The 14,763-nt window shown below is 36.4% G+C and overlaps 1 protein-coding gene across 1 annotated transcript; it reads right to left on the bottom strand.

Moving 5' to 3' along the window:
- Window positions 1-1,967: 1,967 nt before the first annotated feature.
- On the bottom strand, window positions 1,968-4,448 carry LOC121237751 (TPD1 protein homolog 1-like). The gene is made up of 3 exons (XM_041134616.1): window positions 4,237-4,448; window positions 3,880-3,978; window positions 1,968-2,644 (listed from the first exon to the last, which is right to left on the bottom strand). Exons 1-3 carry the CDS (start codon window positions 4,361-4,363, stop codon window positions 2,301-2,303), a joined length of 570 nt encoding a protein of 189 aa, XP_040990550.1. The 5' UTR covers window positions 4,364-4,448; the 3' UTR covers window positions 1,968-2,300.
- Window positions 4,449-14,763: the final 10,315 nt, after the last annotated feature.

Genomic DNA, 14,763 nt, shown 5'->3' on the forward strand with positions numbered 1-14,763 from the left:
TATGCTAGGCCTAGCTGTTGTGGTGGAAATGTAAGCCTGTTGTGTTGGTGGTGGGAATGGTTAATATTTATTCAAGCTCTTTTGAATACTGGTTGCTACACTAGTTGTTTTTGGCTGAGCAAATTGTTGTACTCGTTTTGTTTGTTCCCTTTGAATTAGGACCACTCTTCTCTTGTAGTACCTTAAGTTATGCTGTATTTCTGTTGTTAATTTTTGTCTTTCCTAATTGTTTATTTTCTTCTTTGGAATAAGATTACCTTACTCTCCAAAAATAATAGAAAGGTGAACAAAATAGATCGATAAAGCATTGAATACAAATTAGAATACAAAGGGAAAAGAATGGGAATATTGCCAGAGCAAAAGATTCAAAGAAAAGCACCTAATCATCTCTCTAAAAAGCCCGACATCCAGAATAATCCTTGAGCGGCTGCGTTGCATAAACCACCAACTCATGTTACACTTTTTACAGACTAGGCATGCAACTTTAAATTGAACAATGTGTAACGGTAGAAAATATTTTCAAATTAACAAAATGGTACTACCATTCGTCCATGACTACAAATATATAAGACGTATGTTGGGGCATGCACTTCTGTAATGGAGTATCATGCAATCATTTTTAGGCATTTTTTTCTCCACTCAATCTTTTCAATAAATTGTGTGTTTGTTATAAGTGACCTAGATTTATTCAATCCACAAGGCAGGAATTAAAATTTCGTTACTTTTTCAAGAGGTCCCCACTTTCACATCCTTTCCAAGAAATTGAAACCACGAATACAAGCCCACCCATAATTTTTTTTTTCTTTTTTTCCAATCACCATTGCTTTTCTGAAAATATGCTTTAAAAATGTGTGACAAATACATGTAAAGAACAATTTCATAAATTCTTCCATACTTGAGCGACCTTGACATGCTAGAAGAAGAAGCGAAACTCACAAGGGAGTGGCAGAGTAGTAAACTGCGTCGGCGTCGTGGGTTGCGAATAGAGCAAGGAGAAAGGGAGGGCCTCGGGTTGCTAGACTGGCGACGGCGTCGAGGTGTGGGTGGTGGCTAACGGCACCCCTAGCAGCGACGATATAGAGAAATCCGAGAGAGAGAGAGGTGAGGCCAGAAAGAGATCGGCATGGGGACTGGGGGAGAAGGAGGGGGTGGCTATTGAGGTGAGATGGTGGTGGCGTGGTGGGGTTGTTAGCGACGAGTTGTGCATGGCGGAGGCTTGAGGGAGAAGCGGGATTGGGGAGAGAGATGGGGAGAGGGGGGAGCTGCTAGAGGAAAACAAATGAGTGGAAAACGTAACGCGCGGGTTTTAAATTTTATTATCTTTTTCGGCGCTTTTCATTCGCCGCAAATAAGCATTACGTGGATGAATATACTTTTACAGTGACAATATTCGCTGCAAATGGTATATATTATGCCGATTTTTCTAATCGGTAGAAATAGAGTTAAAAAAAATTTTGCAGCGATAAAAAGCACTGCAAAATGTAAAAATCACCGCAAAATATAAAGACTATATTCATTTCCCAAATTCGCGTTGCAATTCAGCGGTGACTTGGAAATCGCCACGAATAAGGTCTATTTGCGGCGATTTTTGTTGCGATAATTTTTGTTGCGACGATTTTAAAATCGCTGGAAAATGCCTCATTTCTTGTAGTGCGTTCAGATAGACCTGTAGTAGCATTATTTTATAGAGTTTTGCTATGCATTAGCCGCTATTTATCTTCACATCTCACATCTAATAATTTTTTCTATATTTTTTTAATAGGGTGTGGGGTGTGTGTAGTGAATAGTGACTGATAAAAATAATTATTCTATTGTTGAATATTTATAGTGACCGAGGAAGATGGACATTGGGGCAATATTTTAGAATTTTCATTCGTGTATTTACATGGTACGAAACGGAAGGCCAATGAATAAAGAAAAACATGGTACGAAACAAAAGGTCAGAAGATCAAAACTCGCATCTAATTTCCATATATGTAACTAAAATATATTGGTTATATCACGCCTGATCATATACAGACAATTAAGTATCCAGCCCCAAAATATCAGTCATTATCAAACCAACCCAAATCCAGAAGATCAGGCACTTTCCTTTACAAGTTTGCTCAAAAAACCGAAAAGGAGAACTGAAACCAACAAACAAACGTATAAACCCCAACCAAAACCACACAAGCAAAACTGGGTATCCGAGTGTATTCATGAAGTATCATCAACGGCTATTATATATGTAGTGAGTTTATGAGAGAGAGGAAAAAAGAAAAAAGAAAACTAAAAGCTATATATAATTGCATGTACGTGAGTTAAACGCAGACAACCGTGGAGACGGAAAGTGGGTAGGGGTAAGTATTGGCATACTGGAAAGAGAGGATAGAGCCATAGATCAAGGGCTTGCCGTCATTGACAAGGCAATCGTCGTAGCCAAGCCTCTTGAAGATGTTAGGGTTGATGAGGTGGGCAGAGCTGAACCATCCACAGCTCAAATGAATGCCGGAAATGTCGCATTCTGTGAAGCAGACATTCATGATCTCTACGGTGTAGGTGGGAATGCCACTTGGGAGTGGGGCTGTGGGGCCTTGGCTCACTTCTATGTCCTCCTTGCTACACCTTTCCCCCCACATCCGGTTCGTTTCCTTCATTCCTGCTGCCGCAAAAGTTAGCAAGGAGGGCCAGGGGTTAGGTTAGCATGCACTAGGTGTGTGCGCGTGTTGTACACACTATACATAAACATAGGATCAGAATCATATATCCTATTGGCAATCATTTTTTACGTCCATCAATAAAACCTATTTTATCTTTTATAAATCTTCGAATTTTCTTAAATAAAAACTTCAAAACTTTTTAAACTTCGTTAAAAAATAATTGATGGTTATTAAATGAAAATTATTCTAACTATTCACTATTTCATATTCACGTCTTATAAAAAAAACACTTCTATATATATCCTATTAAAAATACTTTTACATTTTATGAAAAAATAACAAGTATAAAATGTAAAAACGAATAGTGACTTAAGGATAATAATCTAAATGTTACTCGATCCGTACCGTAAAAAGATTCTTAATGTAAGACACTTGAATGCACAGCATCTAAATAAAATCAAATTAAGGCAAAAACATTAAGAACGTGAACACCCAACAACCCAACCAATAGGATATGTATGTCGTCCACGGACAAAATACACTTTTTTGAAGATGATTCACAGGAATTATAGCATGAAAATTAAATGAACGTAGACACAAAAGTGGCAAGTCCAGTAGGGGTGGAGTAGGGTACGAATCATCTTGTCCCGTTTTTCATTCTTTATTTATTTATTTTTGAATTGAAAATTCAAGCAAGGGCTTTAAAAGCGAAGTCACAGAGTCACGACTCACGAGCCACAAAAAATTGACAGCTAGTTGAAAGGAGGACAGCTAATTTGAAAGAAGAGCCTATGCCTAAGGCTAAGACAATTGAATCGATCCTGCAATAAAGGAAAGGATCGAAGGGGTAAAAACGTCAAGTAATATTTCGGATCACGTCAAACGATAGAAGATCACCTTCCTCGAAACATGTCTGATATTTTCTTTCGAATACCATTAACATAGCCAAAGGTGAAAGGTCGGGTGCATATTAGGCATCTAGCATGCATTAACACTAATCAAAACACAGGCGTGCACCGCTGACACCTTAGCCAGCCCCGTACGTACGCATTGTGAACATAGCCGAGGGACGACCAAATTCGTAGGGATGGATGGGTCCCACTCTTCAAATACTTGCTCTCTCTCTCTCTCTCTCTCTAGCTGTGTTTCTCGTCAACACCGATTAGTTTTTTTGTTTCGTTTTTGTTAAAAGAATAAAAAGCAACAAAATAGAATGAAGATGATCAAGAACGGCACGTACGTCTCTCACCATCATGAAGAAGAAGGTTGCGATGCAGTGCAGTGATCAGCGTCGTGGAGTTTTCATTGTCGAAGAGGACCAAGGAGCTCCTCCTCACACCTGCATTAACAATTAATACTTTAATATATACACAACTTTAATCAAATTGTTTGTTTCTTTTTCGTTTGATAAAAAGCTAGCAGACAACAAACAAAAAAAAGAACAGAGTTCCTCGTATTGCGGAAAGCAGAGACAGAAAAAAGGCCATGCAATAATATTAGATCAAGCAAAAGCGAAGATAAGCAAGCAACTGTAAAGAGTATTCGATGAATATATTATACACAGAATATATATGTATGAATTAAGAGACCGGAGCACCTGACAGAAGCAGAGGCGACATTAATACGACGACACGGAAGAACATTAACAGCGTCGTCGCTGCTAAAGCCAGTACAGTGAGGATTCGGAGTTTCGAGAACGACGAGGAGAAGGAAGGATCTCTCATCCTTGGGAAAACGATGAAAGGAATATGGAAGAATTTTGTTGGAAACACGAATCGGACAAACGTGATTAACAAACAAACAAAAAAAAGAAGAGAGGTCGGCGGAGGGGATATATACTACAGGAAACCTACAGTACCAAAAAAGAAAAAAAAGGAAAGAAAGGAGGGAAGCCGAGCCGCCGATATTGAGAAGAAGAAAAGAACGGTCTGGATTGGAGGTGGAGTATAACAATCACGGGGCTAGCAAGCTACCAATGAGAGACTAGATAGACTCACTCTACAACCAGCCTATTTAAAATTAAGCATATTTATTTATTAAAAAAAATCGAAGAGCCCAAAAAAAAAAAATTAAAGGAACTCTAAAATTAGGGTGAGATAGACTTCCAAAGAGACTAAAGTACGTAGAAGGAACGGGGATTTTCCAGGAAAATGAAGAAACATTAGAAAAATAAAATAAAATAAAATAAAAAAAGTTGGCAGCGGGAATTTAGAACGAGGGGAGCGGGGTGGGAGGGAAGAGTAGGGTCCTAGGGAATGCGCAGAAAGAGAGCGAGGCCTTGGTGCAGCAGTTGCAGTGGGTGCAAGCAAAAATGGCAGAACGGGTTTGTCCTGTAAGCCCGAAATGACAAAACAGCAGTACATTCTACGTCACCCGACTTTAAATCACAGTTAACAGGATTACCATATAAAATAAGATACGTTTATGCAAAATATACTAATCTCATTTTATTATTATAATTTTTTTAATTTTTAAATAAAATATAATAAATAATTTAATTTTTCTCAAATATCAAAATAATAATAATATTAAAAATTAATATTTTAATAATATTTTTTTATATTTTATCTAAAATTATCTTATCTTATATCACTATTTAAACGAAGTGTAAATGAGAAATGATGTGCACAAATTCCAAATAGATAAGTCTCATTAAAGCCTTTTGTAAAAAAAATGAAAACATCAAAAACCCTAGGCGCCTCCTCCTCCTAACTCTCTCATAAAAAATCAAGAACTCCAGATTTGATTTTTGTTGGAGGATGGCTTCCTCCTCCTCCTCACTCTCCTTCCCTATTTCCTCCATTCACATACCTTATCTATTAATATTTCTTTTACTTTGTTTTATTTTGTTTTCTTTATTGTCGAAAAAGATAGATCTATACATTTCTGACAACTCTCGAAAGACAGGCAGAACATACAAATAGATTCATAAGTCGAAAATAATTCGGATGGAAGTGGTGCTTTTATAAAAATCACCGTGCGTGGTTCACGCCCACATATGTGCGAGGTCCTCATGCGTCACCCATTTTGACAGCTCTTCTCAACACGTGCCAGATCACCGAACTCACCACTATCAGTCCTTTTATATCTGACCTTTGTGGCTAAAAAGAGACAAGTGTGTTGCCTTCACAGGTCGTCACAGATTCTAAAGTCTACCGAAATTAGTCAAAACTGTAATTTGTCCTTTTTTACATCTATCTTACTGATTTCTTTTTTTAGTTTCCTTATTGTTAATTAAAATAAAATAAAATAAAAAAAGTTCGTCTCTCGGACATTTGTCCGTAGAGGTTGAGAGTGAGGTTGAATCTCTATTTAGGCAAAGAGTGTTATCTTTTAGACATTTATCTGTAGAGAATATCAGCAATAATGAAAACAAAACTATTCACTAAATAAAATAGTATATTGGTAGAGTTTCAAATGTATTATTTTAGTTTAGTATATATATTTGTATTCTAGAATATATCTAGAATATTAGATCATATCCTTAATTTCTTGTAATTATGCTAAGTTAGAATCTTTCTTTTTTGAATGTTAGTGTATATATTTATATCTTAGAATATACCTAGAATATTAGATCATATCCTTAATTTCCTAGAATTATGCTAAATCATATCCTTAATTTCTTGTAATTATGCTAGGTTAGAATCTTTCATTTTCTTTATATTTCCTTATTTACTTTGGTCATATTTCACTATATATAAGCCTCAATTGTATAGTTTGATATAGACAAAAATATATACTTCTATGATTTTTTAGAATTCTCTCTATTTCAACACTAGTCATGGATGTAAATTTTTCTAATGAATGAATGATAATAATTTTCATTAAATAAAAAATTTATTTTGCAAAAAAAGGTCTCACTAATAAACAATATTTTTTTTCTTTCTTTTTTTATAGTGAGTTTCACTTTTTTACATGAATTTGTAAGGAAATTGTCTATTTTAAATTTTTATAAATTATTCTTAAAATAAATTTACACAATATTTATGATTATAAATTTTTAGATAATAATAAATATTTAATAATTATTTTAAAATCTCCTTTATAAGTTTCTCTCTCTTTACCATTAAAATTTATTATAGCCTAACTCCATTTATTACTATGTGTATTTTTATAGGCACAAGTATAGGCCCAGCTTTCAGCTTTGGCTTGGGTTGGAAAGTGAGTTGTATGAGTGGACATGTCAGTGTTCGTGTGAAATTAACTAAATAAATAAAAAATTGCAGTTTGCTTGTTTAACATTAACAGTGTGTATGCACGTGGGGGTTTTTTCTTTAATTATTATTATTATTATTTAAAAAGAAAATCGGGAATGACGGATAAATTTCTCATTGTGTTATGATTAGCTGCTTGCATTTCATCTTTTTTCCAGTTCTCAGATTTTGCGGGGACCCACGGAATAGCATTATTTACGTGGCATTGATTGGTTCATAAACCCCATACTTCGACACATCGTAGTAAAAAAATTTCATTTCTTGTCTATCAGTTTTCTTTATTGATTGTTTAACATTTATAGGGATTCATTTACTTGAATTCGCTTATGAATAAAAAATGATATTTCTAAGCAAGCTCCAATCACGGCGGACTAGAAGAAGTAAAGTGCAAAACCAGTTTTAGAACGAGAAAAGGTTCACCATTTATATCTTGTTCCCTTTACATTTGAATACTTTGGAAGTTATCTAAATATATAAAGAAGAATGGGTCACTATGTGTTTTGCCAAGAAAATGAAACTGTTTCATTTTCCAAATGGGTTGTGATTGCACGCTGACTCTCCCTTGTGATTGCAAGAAGCATTTTTCCCTTTTCCCTTCAAAATATGTTTAAAAATGAATTTATGATTTTTATTAAAAAATATTATTTAAATTAAAAATAAACAAAAAAACCAAAAAACATATGAATATCATGGGTGGTCAATGGTAGGCATGCATGCATGTGCACTTCATTGAATGACTAGAGAGGCATAGAATTAGGATAAATTGATGCATGGACGTTTTGGCCATATAGATAAGAGTTATGAGATGTTTGGATAATGAGTTGAGATGAGATGTTAGAATTACAACTTGAGAGGAAAGAAAATGAGAAAAGGAATGAGAGGAAACCGAGACAACAACTGAGGCAAAAAATGATTGACACTTTTCATTCAATTCATTTCTGCATTACATCCTGTCCCTTTATATATTATACAACTTAAATGGATAGAAAGATTAAAAGGAAGAAAAAGACAACTAAGTTTCTATTTCTAGTATACAATCTATTTTACACAATATACATAAGTAGTAAAGTAGCAGTACGATCATCTTGGTACTAAAGGCATGCTGCATGTCTCTCATGCTTCAACATGGTGGCTATTGGTCCAGCTTTTGCATTATAGTGGTTACACATCCCTCTGCTGCAATGTTGACAGATTAGCCTTTTGTAGCAGTAGCAGAGTTGTACTCCTTGTTCATGTGCCTTGTTGTAGTTGGCCTGGTAGCAATGGGCCTTAGGATATTTAAATTTTGTGACTCCTGCTCAAGATAGACATAGATGTTCAAGATGCCCATCTTGGACAATAGAAATTGAAAATTTGCAATGCTTAGTGCCTTAGTGAAAATGTCTGCAAGTTGAAACCTTGAATCAACATGTAGATGAGTGATAACCTTGGCCAACACTTTTTCTCCCACAAAATGGAAATCTAACTCGATGTGTTTGATCCTTTCATGGAAAACTATTTTCTTGGTTAAGTGCAAAGTAGACTGGTTATCACAGTATAGGATGACAGGCTTGGTGCGCATAATGTTAAAATCTTTTAACTAGAAAATTAACCATACTAGTTCACAGCTTGTACGAGGTAGAACTCGATATTCTACCTCTGCAAAGGAGCGTGAGATGGTTGCTATTTTTTTTTTTTTATATATATATATTTCCAACTAACCAATGAATCACCAATGGAGACACAGAAACCTGTTATGGACCTCCTTGTCTCTGGGTAAGCTGCCCAATCTGAGTCACTAAAGGCTTTGACGTACAGATCAGATTGAGAGGAGAAGAGTATACCTTGTCCTATTAACCCTTTCACATACCTCAAAATTTGATGGACAACTTGCATGTGAACCTCACTTGGTCTGTCCATGAATTGACTAAGTATGCCTACTGCATAAGTGATGTCAGGTCTGGTTATGGTGAGGTAAATCAGTCTTCCTACAAGCCTTCTATAGCTCGTGGGGTCATTCAATGAATCTGAAGCTGAATGTGAGAGTTTGTGATTTGTTTCAATGGGTGTACTTGTTGGTTTGCACCCAAGGAGCCTTGCATCTTCCAAGATCTCTAGGCAGTATTTTCTTTGGCACAAGTGGATCCTAGCAGTTGACCTTGCAATTTCTAAGCCCAAGAAAAATTTGAGAATGCCGAGGTCTTTAATTGTGAATTGAGAGTGTAAGTGAGCCTTTACTTTGTCAATTTCCTTAATGTTGGAGCTGCCTATGACTATGTCATCAACATAAACAAGCAAGGCTATGAAACCATTCTCATTGTTTCTAGTGAAGAGAGGGTAATCTGATTTTGAGGGTTGGAAGCCAATGGAGACAAGGGATTCAGAAAAACTGGAGTGTCATTGCCTAGAAGCTTGCTTGAGTCCATAGAGTGATTTGTGGAGTTTGCAAACCAATTTTCCTTTGGTGGTGGACTCCCCCCAGCAATTCCATATATATTTCCTCATCCAATTTTCCATGAAGGAAGGCATTGTGCACATCTAATTGATAAATGTGCCAATTGAGAGTAGCAGCTAAGGCAAGAAACACGGACAGTTGTAAGTTTTTCAACTAGACTGAAAGTTTCTAGGTAGTCGAATCCTTCTCTTTTGAGTGTAGCCTTTTGCTACTAATCTAGCCTTAGGCCTCTCTACTGTATCATCAAATTTGAGCTTAATTTTATAGACATATTTGCATCCCACTGCTCTTTTTCCTTAGGCAAAATTGTGATTGTCCAAGTGCCATTATCCTCAAAGGCTTTGAGTTCAGCATTCATGGCATCTTGCCAATATTTAGACTTAGCAACTTCTTGATAGGTTTGAGGTTTTCGAAGGAGAGAGAGTGAGAGAGCAAATGAATGGTGATGAGGGGACAGATTTATATAGGAGAGGTATTGATGGAGAGGGTGAGCAGTAGGGATATGAGGTGGATGTGAGGATGGATTGGTATGAGTTGTCTGGCAGTGATAATCATGGAGATAAGCAGGTAGGTGTCGAGTTCTATTAGACCTTCTAAGAGTGATAGGTGTGGTGTTGATCTGTGCAGAGGCAGGTGATTGTGTGTGAGGTGAGAAGAGGGGAGGCAGGTTGTGTTCATCTTCCTGTGAGACAAATTCAGTGGTGTTGTTTTCAGTAGGGGTTGAGGGAGTGAAATTTTGGGATGTGAAGGGAGAAGGGATGGATTCTTGTATAGGTATTGGAAGGACCAGGCTGTGAGTTGGGGGTTGGTATAAGAAGTTCGGTGTTGAAAAGGGAAAAGTGACTCATAAAAGATCACATCTCTTGAGACAAAACAAGAGTGATCTTCAAGATCATAAACTTTGTATCATTTGATTTCCGGCCTGGGGGGGAGGGGGGTAACCTATAAAAATACATTTTCTTGCTCGAGGATCCAGCTTACTTCTATGGTTCTTGACAATAGATGCAAACCATAGACATCCAAAGACTTTTAAATGAGAATAGGAGAGAATGGATGAGAAAAGGGTTTCATAAGGAGACTTATCGTTAAGGACAGGTGTAGGAATTCTATTGATAAGGTGTGTTGTTGTCAACACTGCATCTCTCCATAACTTGAGTGGAAGGGAAGCTTGAAAAAGAAGGGCTCTGGCAGTGGAGAGAAGGTGTTGATGCTTCCTCTCCACTACCCCTGTAGCGCCTCGATCCTGAAGGTCCGAAGAGTTAGCTCTTAATACTTAATATCGACTTCAATAACACAATTGTAAAATTCAGAAAACTCCATAAAATATTAATTTATTTACTCAACCCAAATATTTATGTTCCTTCATAGGGACAATAAAAAAATTCTCAATAACATAAATTAAAAACTCTCCAAAGACTCGAAAATATCCTTAACTCATCAATTCAAAATAACCGAAAATAAATCGATTCACTAACTACGATTCTCAAATAAGCACTTGTACCCTCATGCACTTATTCCACTACAATCATCACACTTTGCTAAAACTTCATACTCTTATTCTCCAGCTGAACCATCAAAATTATCTGAAAAATATTTGGAGATAATGAGTGAGTTATTAACAACTTAGTAAGCAGAAAACATATACTAGTGTGTAGACATGAGCATTTATCAAATTCAGAATGCTGAACAAAATATTTTCTTTCAAAATCCAGAATCAGAATACTTGTTTTCAGAATGTAAAATCATAACATATTACAAAAAATATAAGAGCGAAACTTCCAGAAAACATTCTTATGCAAAATTTCCTTTGGCAAAGCATAACTGAACATATTGATCTTATCTTATCATATTAGAATAGAGACCATGTTTATCCCCAGTGATAGTTTTGTGTAAACCCCGGTAGCTAACAAGTAAAAACAAAATGTGAATCTTCCCCTTATTCATTCTCAGAGTCCTGAGTGTGCACATCGGAAAGACCATGCAGAAAACTACTTTGTTTCCAAAATAGATGCACCAGAAACAGAAAAAAAATTGGTACTAATCCGAACAGAGGCCACAATTTTACACTAGTGGTAAGGTCAGAACAGAACATAAACAAAAATAGAATGTTATGCCAGAGGTTTTTAGAAATCACATCATATCATATCAGAGTACAAAATATCTTCAGAACAAAACAGAATCAGATCACAAAACATAATTTATGCACAAAATTACATATTCGCTCTCTTTTGCACAATTCGAAAAATAGAATGTCAAAAATAAGCTCATGTCTACACCAGTCATGCTAGAAAAAAAATATTTTATTCTTAAACATAATCTCAAGAGTAATGCAAAACAAATAACTGAGGTAGTTTAAATTTATTTTCATAACAAAATATGCATACTTCTCAAAAATCAACCTCAGCCTACTTTATTTTTATGCAAAATTTAGCATTGAAACCCTACTTACCTGGACTTCTTAGCTTTTCGGAATTTTCTTAAAAAATATATAGAACAATAATTAATCATCATCTATAAAATAATCACGTAATTCTCGTAAATTTCCAATTAATCACATATTTCAATATTTAAACCTAAACTTCTAAAATAACTTATTTAATTTCTCAAAATCTCAAATTTCATAATCTCAAATTATAAATCATCACTTTCTAAAATCATCAATGTCCATTTAATCACTTTGACTAAGATATTTAAAAGTCTGACCTATTTATTATTGAAAACAAACTATAAAGTTTAATACTAGATAATATAATTATCCCAAAATATTTTAAAATAAACCATAATTATTTTTTAATAGACTAAATCATATCTAAAGTGTAAAAATAACATTACACCAATATCGTTTACTCTAAAAATAAATCTTTACTTAATAACATGTTAAAATACTTAAATGATTTCTGTAATAATAATTAAATAAGAGTTTATTAACACATATTAAAATTTTAAAACACATTAGCATAACTTGTAGTTCAAAGGGTAATAAAGTAATTAACAATATTAGTGTAAAATATAGCTTAGAAGCATGTAATTACACTTATGTAAAACCAAATTCTTTGAATAAAACAGAAGCTATGTACACGATGGAGGTTCACCGTGAAGAGTGGCACTGCGACGGAGTTGGGTGCGGTGGGCAGCGGTGGTTACTACGGCGGTGCACAGGAAGAGAGAGTGGTGAGAGAGAGAGAGGAACCTCACGTAGAAAAAGAGAGAGAGACAAAAAGAGACGGAGAGGAGAGTGGGTGAGTTTGGTGGTAGCTTACCAAGAGCAGAGCGATGAACTTGGATGGAGTGCAGTGCCCAGCGATGCTCTCTGTGTGGTGGCGATGTCGTGGAGGAGGTTGGCGGCGTTGGGTGGCAGGTTGGTTGCACACAATGGGGAAGACTACTTCCTCTGTTTCGGGGGTCAAAAACAGAGTATTCTGTGGGTGTGTTTCCTTCAACGGCTGGGCAACGGTGGTGGTGGTGGTCTGGGCAGTGGTTGGCTTTCTGTGGTGGTGAGGACGGGCTAGAGGGTGGTGCGTTGTTTGCAAGGAGGAGTTGCTGGCTATGACTTCGTGTGGCAAGGCAGTGGCGTGAGGTTTCTTCGTGCATGGGGTGACTCGTGTTGGGCTTCCGTGGTGGGAGCATGTGGCCTGAAGTTGAACGGCAGCTTGGTGGTCACAACTAGGTAGCCCAAGGCTGGCAGTTGGAAGTGAAGGTGCTGATGACAGTGAACGAGAGCGAGTTAAAGTGGTGTGGAGGTGCAATAAGGCAGGCTGCAGTAGCCCTATTCTGAGAGTTTCTTCATGCAGCAAGGATAAATGTATGTATCTATACGCGACTGAAAATAAGAGAAATGAAAAAAAAAAAAAGAGACAAGAAAGAAAGGGGGTGTGGCGCAGCAGAGGAAAAAAGAGATGAAGCCCTAAGCGACAGTGCATGAAAGCGTATAAGGTGGATTTATATATGTGATGGAAACCCTAAAGGAAACATTGAGATGAAGAAACCATGCCAAGGACATGAGGAAAAAGTCTAGGGGAGAAAATAGACAGAAAGAAAACATGCGCGGAAAGGGCTGAAAAGAAGGAAAAAAAAAAAAAACCTTCTCACGAAATGGGCTTTTTCCGTGAATTATAGACTCAAACTAAAAAAAATACTACAACTTTTCCTATAAATTTTCTCAGCCCATAAAAATTTGATATCTGCTTCAAAAGAATTCTAAGCCTGTACTCTCTTAAAAAAAATTTACTCATGATTCCGAATGGGCTTTTAATGTCTATACATCTGATAAAATTGAAAAGCGAGCCTAGTTGGAACCAAGTGTTACAACTCCATTTTGTTGAGGGGTGTAGATGCAAGTTATTTGGTCTAAAATGCCTTGTGAATTATAGAAATTTGTCATTTGAAACTTTAGTCCATTATTAGATCTTATTTACTTAATTTTGGCATCAAATTGATTTTTAATCATGTTAATGAAATTCTGTAGGATATTTCTTGTTTCAAATTTGAACCTCATCAAGTAAACCCAAGTGACTCGAGTTTTGTCATCCACAATAGTTATAAATTATTGATGACCTTGAATGGAAGGATAAGAGTATGACCCCCAAATGTCACAGTGAATTAATTCAAAAGGAATAGATGCAGAAATGGAACTCAAATGAAAAGGTTTCCTCTTTTGTTTAGCCAAGTGACAGATTGTGCATTGCATATCACTATTACATTTTATATTAGGAACATAAGATTGAATAACATTCATCCTTTGGTGAGCTACATGACCTAATCTAAAATGCCATAGATCAAAGTTTTGTGGTTGGTTGGAGCTCGAGTCATCATTGTTAGTGTGCTGACTAGAAGTTTCTGTGGTTGATGGAAGGCCTTGAACAACATGACAGGAAGGGGATTGAGGTATGAGGAAAAAAAGGCCATTAGAAACTTCAGCAAGACCAATCGTCATCCATGAAGATAGGTCCTGTATGAAGCAAAATTTTTCAAGAAAAATGAGGCATAGAGAAGAATCTTGGGTGAGCTTACTAGTAAATACAAGATCGAAGGTAAAACTGGGCACACATAAGACATTTGTGAGTGTGAGTTTATCTGAAATTTTAACAATGCTTACATGTGTTACCTTAGCATAGGTTTTGTTTGGAAGGTGCACCTAAGTTTGCTTCTCACAAGTGATGGTGGTGAGCAGTGAGATGGGACAGACCATGTGGTCTGTGGCTCCAGTGTCAAGGATCCACTATGAGTGTGGTTTTTCATTGTGTCTTGCAGAAAAAAGAGCCTGCTTGTGAGACAGATTCTATGTGAGGGGTTATACCTGCCATGTTGGAGGAATGATAGCTAGGAGGCTTAACATCTGTGGCTGTTGGGAGGTCAGTGCTAGGATGGTTGGTTGGCATGTTGCTCCCCTTTGAGTTGAGCTGAGAAGTCTGAGCATTGAGGAGAGCTGCTATATGCTGAATCTGTGCCTTAGTCAAGGGAAGTTGTGGGACACTCG

The sequence above is a fragment of the Juglans microcarpa x Juglans regia genome, chromosome 6S (genome assembly GCF_004785595.1).
Source record: "Juglans microcarpa x Juglans regia isolate MS1-56 chromosome 6S, Jm3101_v1.0, whole genome shotgun sequence".
NCBI lineage: Eukaryota > Viridiplantae > Streptophyta > Magnoliopsida > Fagales > Juglandaceae > Juglans > Juglans microcarpa x Juglans regia.

What these genes read in the sequence shown, in the direction of transcription:
- LOC121237751 (XM_041134616.1), bottom strand. Translation starts at nt 4,363, where the DNA reads ATGAGAGATCCTTCCTTCTCCTCGTCGTTCTCGAAACTCCGAATCCTC. An exon ending in GTCGCCTCTGCTTCTGTCAG is followed by an intron (nt 3,979 to 4,236) that starts GTGCTCCGGTCT and finishes TTGTTAATGCAG; the next exon opens with GTGTGAGGAGGAGCTCCTTG. An exon ending in TCTTCATGATGGTGAGAGAC is followed by an intron (nt 2,645 to 3,879) that starts GTACGTGCCGTT and finishes TAACTTTTGCGG; the next exon opens with CAGCAGGAATGAAGGAAACG.